This window comes from Solanum dulcamara, chromosome 6, assembly GCF_947179165.1.
Source record: "Solanum dulcamara chromosome 6, daSolDulc1.2, whole genome shotgun sequence".
NCBI classification, from domain to species: domain Eukaryota; kingdom Viridiplantae; phylum Streptophyta; class Magnoliopsida; order Solanales; family Solanaceae; genus Solanum; species Solanum dulcamara.
The window spans coordinates 17,056,234-17,066,187 of record NC_077242.1 but is presented as its reverse complement, the minus strand read 5'-3'; the positions used below and the strand labels follow the sequence as shown (position 1 = coordinate 17,066,187).

The window sequence follows — 9,954 nt, the reverse complement described above, 5'->3', positions numbered from 1 at the left end:
ATCCCAACATCAACAATTGCTAAATTAGCTTGGAGTTATGAACCTCTTCAAACCATGAGCTTGAGGAGGAGTGTTAACTTGGCAAGCTAACATGGTTAAAGTAGTTAGAATATTGTTAAGAGTTGTTAAAAGTTGTTGGTAAGTTGTTGTAGTTAGTTGAAATGTAGTTGAATGTATAAATATATAAATGATGTATATGTACAAGTGGAAAAATATAAGTACATATACTAATGAAGTAATACATACATATCAGTTTCATTTTTTGAGATATATTTCTCTCTCTACCTCACCGCTCCTCCTTCTCTCTACAATTCCTCTTCTCTTCTCTTTTGTACATTCTTCTTCATCTTTATTCTTTGTTCTTCTTCTTCCTTCTGCTACTACTTTTCTCTTCTCAGGTTTAACTCCACTGGTGGAGTTATCAATATCCTCAACTCAATCAGAAATAGCTATGCCCAAAATCAGAAATAGGCTCCCTCTTTGTTTTTACATTCTCTGTGTTGTTTTTGCAATGATGAATCTATCGTAGTTTGAATTAAGTTCCCTATTTCTCCATCATCGGAGTCCTCAGAGATTTCATCTTTCGAAAAGATAGCATTAGCCCACTCCATAAGCAGTGACAATCTAGTGACAAATCAGGTAGAGGTAATTCTTGTTCAACACCATTTTTATACCTTTGTTTCACTGATTAGCTTATCTTAGTATGATTTTTTGTGTTTTTGAGTGTGAATCTGTAAAAGAAATTCACTAATCTATAAAATGTGATTGAACGTTATCCAACTCTTTCTTATTCATTTTGCAGATAATGTTAAAACGTGAAATTGTTGAGGTATTTGAGGAGACACATAAGAAAAGAAAGATGGAAGGTACAAGGGCAGAATAGATAGAGTCACGTGCAGAGGAGATATTTGTAAGTCATAACACTTCAAGATTGTTTCATTTAAACATAAGCTTATTAACAATGCACTTAACAAAACATGAAATAATAGAAAGTGAGGAAAAAAGAGAACAAGATTGAACTTTTTGCGTCTGTTGAAACTTGAGCTTTGCAGCAAACTTATTAGTCAAGTTCAAATCTATAGTTTTTCTATAATATTATCTTGTGGATGAATCTTTTCATTTAATCAATTTGACAGAAAATCACAGATACCTGGCATGTTTTGATTCTCTTGGAATTAACATATATGAATCGTTCTTCTTTTCTCCTTAATTTATAATGGAAAGAGTAAATGAAGTAGTTATGTGTGGGTGCAGCAAGATTCTATTCTCTTTTAGACTTGAATGCATTTCAGGATTTATGGCTGATATACTTTCTTGTCTACCGTCACACTTAGGGTATTGAATCTAGGGCATAATACATGCCCCTCTATTTAGAAATCTATCCATGTTTAAAAGGTTAGAAACACCATACTATACTTTAGTTGTGAATTTTGTTCATGTTGAAGTGGTTAAATTCATTTCACCTTTTCATATTTCATGCTTATCCAAACACTGTTGTAATCCAATGACTCTTCTGAAAGATGCACATTATTGAAAACAATTATCTTTCGGCGTTACATCATAAAAGTGCACGTTTTATGCAGTGAAACTATTGGAATAGATTCCTCCTCACCAATTGAATAACGTGTACTGTAATCCTAATGAAAGTATTATAGTCAAGGTATTAACCTATAAATTATCAGGATTGATAGTTTGATTTATCTTTTAAGATCTTGGACCTTCTATTTGCTTCATGCCCTTCTAAGAGTTGATTAGCCTATTAGTATTATATCGAGCCAAGGATGACACAGTGGTGAAGAAGATTTTGGAACTTCTTGAGTAATATTACTAGGTTTTGAGGTATTAATGTGGTGGTAATAATCCTATAAGTTGCTTCTTATCCTGTGAACCATAAATAAATTTTAAAGTATCACTTTTTCCTTTTCTCAATCCATTGAAACCATTTGTGAGTATTGAAACAATTTGCCTGCATATGATCTTTTATTCCAATCATCGTAGTTCGATCGATCTATTATATGATGTGCGACTTCCTGTAGAATTTGTGATTCGTTGAGATTATCCTTCTCCTTTAAACCTGCCTCTTTTATTTTGTTTTTATTTGGTGTCTTGGAGGTGATTTTCTCAAGAGTTTCAAATTCACAAAAAATTGAATACATTTACTTGCTTTTTAGGATGCCACAAAAGAAAAGAAATATGAGAAATAGAAAGAAAGAAACATAACAATTTAAGCATCAGTGCTTGAAGCTGATTCAGCTATCAAATGTATACCAAATCCAGGATTTATAACTTGATGGAGAAGACTCTCAAGGTTTACATCTATACTGAAGGGGAAAGACCCATATTCCATTCTGGACCACTTGATGGAATAAATGCTTCAGAGGGCTGGTTCATAAAGCTGCTTCAAGAAAACAAAGAATTTGTTAGTAAAAATTTCAAAAAAGCAGATCTGATGGTGAAGAAGAGACTGATTATAATGATGATATTTAGATTTGTTTTAGACTATTTACTTGCGATTTCAAATACAGTTGAATACTTAGACTCCACCTTCTGTTTTGATGGTGTCTGAATTTCTAGGCTCAATTATATTGAATGAATTTAAATGTTTAGAAATGTATGTGATGTTTGCTTGTATTGTTCAGTTTTTTATGGATGGATGGTAATATAATTTAGCAGGTGGTATATCAAAATAATATTGAAAAATAACATTTTTTGACTATAGTAATCATCAATGTCATATAAATTTTTCATAAAAATAAAATTTTTGACTACTGTAATCGAAAAGAGTACTTAAATAATTAATACATAAATTGTTGATCCCGACTACAATAGTCGAAAGAGTGGTTAAATAATTAATAAATAAATTGTTTATGCCGACTACAATAATCAGAATATATATTAAATAATTACTTAATTATTTAACTATTATGACTAATGTAGTCGGCATTGTTTAACTAAATAAATTATTATTTTAATTGCATTTCGACTATAATAGTCGGTCATTTTGATATTTTAATGGTCAAATCTGATTTTACATATTTCGAATACGGGTAATCGATAAAGTCTCGATTACTGTAGTCGGCAAATATTTTTCGACGTTCAATATGTCGACTACTCATAAATAGTCGGGAGGTCATCAGTAAACTCCATTTTCCGACTATATTTCGAATACTAAAACTACTTTAGTAATCGAAAAAGAGTAAAATATTAGTAGTATATATAGCTAGTTATGCCTCGCCCAGATAAAATTTTCATTGGCTTTTTACTTTTGAAAAATCCGATATACTTGTAAAAAGTAATAGTAACAATTTTTCTCATGTTATTTGTAACATTGATCAAAGTTTATATAGTCTGAATTTTGAAAAAAGAATAACTGAGATAACAGGAGTATTTGAAAATATTTTTTTACGTAATTTTCTTTACAAAACATTTTATGAGTGAAAAATATTTTCTGCTTGGGAAAATTCGCTTTCAAAAACTAATCAAAATATTTAAAAAAAGAAAAAAAAACTTTTTTTGTCCAAGTGGACTCTAAATTTACTAATTTTAGCTTACAAGTTTTTATTTATAATTATTATTAAAAATTCGTGTTGAATCATGTTAAGGCACATAGGATGATGAATAAGATATAAATTCTTTTCGAAAGTAATAGTTTTGTTTTTTTAAGGAAACCCCGATTTACTTACATCTGATATAATATCTGAATATGAACGTGGTCTTGACACGTGGAATCATGAGGAATCCTTGTCCTTGAATGTTGTAACGGCTACTTTCTATCCTTTTAAATTGCTCCTCTGTTTTCCATTTCTTCTGAGCAATTTCAGACAAACCACAGTATGAGCACTTATGGAGATCCAATGGTGATGGTCATTGAACATTTGCAGTGTTCCATGTCCAATGATCTGCTCTGTAAATTTCCCGATAATTCAGCATTCGATTTCGATTATACCCAGAGTTCAATTTGGTCTCCTCTAGTACCTCGACCATTGTCGTCGTCTAACCGGAGGCTCAGCTCAGGTCTGTCTCGAAAGCTTTCGTATGAGGATGTCTCGGTAGGATGTACTAATTTCAAGAAAGTGACGGCGAAAATCAAGAGGAAGTTGTCTAATTCTGTCACAGAGAATATGAGAGAATATTATCACAAATCGAAGAAGAGAAAGAAGAAGGCTTTAGATTTCACTCGTCTACCATCTTCATCTAAACTCGCCTCCACTACGCCAACCCCACGAAAGGTAATATCAATTTGATGGGAATCGAATTCTCACCAATTAAATTTTCTAGGCTTTAATTGGAGTATGCTATTATTGTGTGCAGGGGTGGGCTAAGGTACTGAAAGCGGCTTCGAAGCATTTCAAGAAGAGGAACAAGAAGAAAGATTCCAAAGGTGATGTTAATTTTTGCAAATCTTTGACTGACAACAGTCTTCTGCGAACTTCTGCATATCCATAGTATGTATGATGTTTCGATTGATTTTTGGGGGGCAGGAGTTAAGAGCAAGGAATTGTCTTGTTTCTTTGAGTCTGTTTCAAATTTAGTGTTTGTAATACATGAATTTCCACTGTATTCAGCAGATGTGCATTAGTTTAAATAATGTAATGTAGCAATTCTACTGTGATTGCTAATAAAAGATGGAGCTTACTGGCTCTGCCCTGTAACATTATGATTTCTCAAATCTGAAGTATTTCTTGATGATGGAAGTCTATAAAATATTTGATGTGATTTAAGATGCAATAACAATAAAGTGAACTACAACTTAACAAGCAAGACAGGATAACAAGAATTTGATACAGAAATAGAAGCGACGAGAACAGATTTTAGAAAAGAAAAAAAACAATAATCTAACAAAAAAACTCTTCTTGTTGAAATTAGTAAGGGATGATCTAACGATTTAATCCAATGGTAAAGTGAAATGAACTCATACATGAAAATTCTTATCTAGAGAATTCACTCATAAATTCACATAAGGAATATTTTTATTTCAAGCCGGTGAGCCAATTCCAAATTGATCAAATTGAACAAATGATAGGTCAAGATCATGTTGTTCATTGGGAATTGAAGAAGGGAGAACGAGCACACATCAAACAATTAATTTCGATTTCTTGTTATCGTGGAATTCGTCATCAAGATGGATCGCCCTTACGTGGTCAACGAACTCATACTAATGTTAGGACTTGGTTTTCAAAAAGCCATTTTCGATGACGACATTGTTATCGCCGACGAAAATGGCCCTAAGCTGGATTAATCAAATATAATAACCCTCGATATCATTTTCTTGCTTTTGTGTTTATTTCCTGTTTTGCCCATTTCAATAGCTCGTATGCTGTGTATTTGGTGTGTTGAGATGAACACGTTTTTCAAGATAGTTGGGAGAGCTTTGGGTGTGATTTATCCTTTTTGGAGGTTTTATATGAAATAATTGACTTTGGTCAACTCTCTTGGTAAACGGGCTCGGATGAAATTTTTATCAGCATTATTAGCTTTGAAACATTGAGTTTGGTCTAGATTGACCTTTGGGTCGAAACCCGAGGTGATCAGGATGAATTTTGAGGTGTTTTGTGAAATGATTGTTTTAGTTGTTTTTCTATGAGAGTTGACTTGGGTCATTATTTTATTGAAACGACCTCCGTTGGTTATTTTGTCGATTTTGTCAAGTTCGAAATGTCGAGTTTGATTGAGTAGCATATTTGGTTTGACTCGATTGAATTTCGAGGGTCCATTAGGTCTGCTGGTGCTATAGTCACTCATGTAGGCCGTTCCTGTGGAGCTTGGCTCACACCAATGACGCCACTCTTGCAGAGAGTTGGCCGCACCAGCGAAGCACACCGACTCAACAAGGAGTCGCACGTACGACCTCTCTTTCACACAAGTGAAGGCTAGTACGTTGACTCTCTCTGCCCCTGTGGAGCTTCTTGGGCATTGCGATCCTCATGTCAAGGGAAACATAATGACGTGAGGTATTCTCTTGATTCAAATAGATCGGAAAAATTTAGACTTGTTATTCTTCCACTCCTACCTTATCGTGTACTTTTGTTAGTACTTGCTTTTACATGTTGTTGCTAATTAGTAATTTTTATTAAAATATTATATTATAATTTTTGAATAACGTATTTTCTAGTGCATTATAAAAATAATTATTTTGTGTCAAATTTAAAGACATATTTGATAGTTTTAGAATGTATGAGTACAAATCATATTTCATAATTTTATTATATTTTCAAAAAACGTGAAATATATTTTCAACAACAACAATAACAACCCAGTAAAATCCTACAACGTGGGTCTGGGAAGGATAAAGTGTACGCAGACCTTACTTTTACCAAGATAGGACGACTGATTTCGAGAGACGAGGGTGTTATGACCCGCCACTTGATCTTGAAGAAGGTAGAAGAATCTAGAGTCTTAGAGAGGTTAGTGGAAGACTCTAGATCCTTATGGAAGCTTGTAGAGAAGTCTTAAAAGCCTTGGAATTCTCTAGAGTGTGTAGAGAATTCTAGATAGGGACTTCTTTGTAAATATAGAGGGACTTGTATAGCAATTTTTATTTATACTCGATCCCCTTAGAAGTAGTATAAATAGAGGGGGCATTCATTTGTAACAAACCATCAAGCAATCAAGCACTCTTCCAAAGCAATATAAAAGCCTTTTTCATAAAAGCTCTCTTGTCTTTCTTACAATCTAGCGTTCCCTTAGCGATCTAGTCTTAAAGGCTTACTTGAGCTTACAAGATCGTGAAAGATTCGTGAGTAAGTTGTCAAGTGCCGCACGGAAGTCTTAGTTGAAGTCTAAGTTCGTGACAACGTAGTATCAAAGCGAGGTTCTACTAAGGGATATGGAAAGTGAGGGAGACATCAATGCCACTACCGCCACCAACATCAAGCAAGATGTTGGAAGGAAGCACAGCAAGGGAAAGAAAAACTCTAAGAGAAGTGAGGATGTGCCACTTGAGCCTACACCAAGTGAGGCCCAAACATCCTACTCACCCTCGGTGACTGAGGTTAGTGACGATGAGTGAGGTGGGGAGCCCGTGGACGTCACACCCGGCATGGAGTGGATTGCAAGGGTGGATGCTGCCCGACAAGCTGTGGAGATATTGGGCAAGCGCTTGAACAAGTTCGACGGCAAGTTCAAGTCTCTAGAGGAGTTCACCCTTGAGGAGAACAACAACATATGGAAGGAGTTGGAGGTGCGCAAGGCTACCGAGTACGAGATGAAGGAGGTGATCACTTCTTTGGTGTGTTGACTCATGGACGCGCTAAGCATGATGGAGACCATGAAGACCGAGATGGCAGCACTCAAAGAAGACATAGATGCTGGAAGATGCATGATGTCTAGTGCGGACCGGGAGGCCAAGATTGAGGCTCCTAAGCCACCAATATTCAAAGGTGCCCGTGATGCACGAGAGGTGGAGAACTTTCTTTGGCATTTGGAGAATTATTTCAAGTGTAACAAAGTGAAGAGTGACGAGACAAGGATCAACATGGACGTGCTATACCTCTCTGTCACGACCCAAGCCTAGGGCCTAGACGTGACATGGCGAATGAGGAATCCGAAAGTACCTCAAACAAGCCTCTTAGCATTCTTTTAGCCTTTCATAGGTAATGATGATAAATAAACAAGCGGAAATCATAATAAATCTTCAACTTACATATGTCCAACAATACCTCTAACTATTAGATTTAACGGGGCTAAGACAAGCCCTAGCTCACCCTCAATTATAATAGAAGAAATGCCATAGTAAAATATCTTAACATATCATAAACTAGAAAGACAAAGAAGTATTGTTCCCGGAACATGGGAACTCACCAAAAGTAGTCTTCAATGGAATATCAACTAGCCACGTGGAGGAGAACGAGGAGGAGCACTGATCCCTACATGGTGATATCATGTAGGCAAAAGAGTATGCGTTAGTACTTTGAATGTACTAAGTATGTAAGGATGCATGAACATTGAGGAAACATTAAAAGTTTATGTAATATGGAACATAATTTAATGTATGCATAATAAATCATATATATATTCTTTAAAACATTCATTTTGTGGGAAATTAACCATAACCGACATTTAAGACCATGCGAGCTATTACATGGAATCCAACATAACCCCCTACGTTGGCCGGGGAGACTACTTGCCAGGTAGAACTCCGTCAACTTCATTCATTTCTTTAACTTTAACTTTAAGGGCTATTTATGGATCCATTAGCCTAAGCCTACAAGGGCTCCTATGTTGGCACATAGTTAATGAGACAAGGGGTTGCTACTAGGATTCCCTTACCGAATCCCACCTCAATGCCTCATTCGGTGCTAAGTCAATCCCACGGAATAGTTTAATACTTCAAAATATTCATAGCATATAACTTAAGAATTCAAACATCATATTCGGTAGAATAGCTCATTAAAACATTTGATAATTCAAATATGCAAGAATTGTCCTTATTGTATAAAGAATCCATGATTAATATCATTTCATCATTCTTTCATTTCATAAGACTCCATTTTTTATCATAGATATTACTTTCATAAATATTTATTTGGAGTCAAAGCTTTCAAGTCAAACTTTATTAAAAACATAGTAAAACTAGGTGGGTTCAAATCATTTCAACTTGCAAATATGTATGTAAATAAATATACATAAATACTTTAAAATCCATTTATTAAAAATCATGCTTTAAACAATCCACCATTAATTTCAAGAACCTTTAAAGAGATAAATAGAGAAATTACTTGCAAACCATCAATTTATACATATGAAATAATATTGCATCAAAATAGACCAATAATCATTAGTTCAACCATGATTCATGCTATTAAGTAAAAATAAGAATTATCCATAAGAAAATTACTTGAAATTGAGAGATTTAATTGAAAGAGTTTTTGGACTACATGGTGGAAGAACCCATGGATAAATACTCACATAACTTAGAGTAAATCTTAAAGAAAATAAATATAATTTATCATATACTCAAAATAATTTAGGCATGAGAGTGGAAGGAATACTCTCATTGAAGCCTTACATACCTGGAAACCGAAGCTTTAGTTGGTACCGGAAGACTTAATGACCACTCTTGAGTCCTAGCTTCTCTCCTTGCCGGAACGTTTTGTGTACTACCCGGAATATATGAATTACCAGAATAGTATTTCTTCACTACTAAGAACTAAAACTATATTTGAGAATGTGTAAAGAAGTGTATAGAGAGAAGATTTGCTTGAGAAAGCTTGATGAATAAAATGAGGAAATAAGGTGGGTATTTATAGGTGGGAAAGAGGACCTAACAATAAATAAAATAATTATAAATAAAAATCTGAAAATTTAGTGGAATATATTGATGTCATGGATGATGTTAAATGGAGGACAATTTATGTCATGAGTGATGTCAAATGTATCTAGATCTTTCTATGGTAGGTGAAATGAGTTATTTTTGACAGAATACTCTTTTTGGGAGCTACGTTTGAATAAGATAAATTCCTTATTAGGATTTGGTGTCTTCATAAGAATTGTAGATATGGAAGTCTAGTTTCATATTATTCAAGAATCAACCAATTTGGATAAACCTACAGTGAGATATGATTTTTCTTCTATAAACACTCATTTCCGTCACAGCATCCTACCTTACAAAGATTAATTTATTTGACCTACTTAACCTCCGAATCTTAAATTATGGTCTTCATAAAAGTTGTAGGTAATGATCTTGTGGTTACTTAGAAATTTGAATCACTCAATTTGGATATTCCTATGAAAGGTTATGACCAAAATACAGAGGTTGTATCATATTTAGGCAAAAATTGAAACATCGTATACAACGTTTTTAGGGGATGTTACACTCTCGGAGATGGACATGTTATGGTAGAAGCGCAAGGAGTCTGAGATCGGGAAGGGTCTATGCACCATCAACACCTAGGAGCAGTTCCGGGACGAGTTCAAGAAGGCCTTCTTCCCCAATAATGTCATCTATGAGGCCAA

The 9,954-nt window shown here is 34.5% G+C and overlaps 1 protein-coding gene and 1 long non-coding RNA gene across 2 annotated transcripts; both read left to right on the top strand.

The window, feature by feature from the left end:
* The first annotated feature begins 266 nt into the window (after positions 1–266).
* On the top strand, positions 267–2,682 carry LOC129892555 (uncharacterized). Its single transcript, XR_008767343.1, has 3 exons — positions 267–645; positions 803–910; positions 2,172–2,682. It is a non-coding gene; the product is annotated as an uncharacterized LOC129892555 (long non-coding RNA).
* A 1,143-nt stretch (positions 2,683–3,825) lies between these two features.
* Positions 3,826–4,689, top strand: LOC129892403 (uncharacterized). Its single transcript, XM_055967972.1, has 2 exons — positions 3,826–4,229; positions 4,312–4,689. Exons 1-2 carry the CDS (start codon positions 3,834–3,836, stop codon positions 4,444–4,446), a joined length of 531 nt encoding a protein of 176 aa, XP_055823947.1. The 5' UTR covers positions 3,826–3,833; the 3' UTR covers positions 4,447–4,689.
* The last annotated feature ends 5,265 nt before the right edge of the window (positions 4,690–9,954 follow it).

What these genes read in the sequence shown, in the direction of transcription:
- LOC129892403 (XM_055967972.1), top strand. Translation starts at nt 3,834, where the DNA reads ATGAGCACTTATGGAGATCCAATGGTGATGGTCATTGAACATTTGCAG. An exon ending in CTACGCCAACCCCACGAAAG is followed by an intron (nt 4,230 to 4,311) that starts GTAATATCAATT and finishes TATTGTGTGCAG; the next exon opens with GGGTGGGCTAAGGTACTGAA.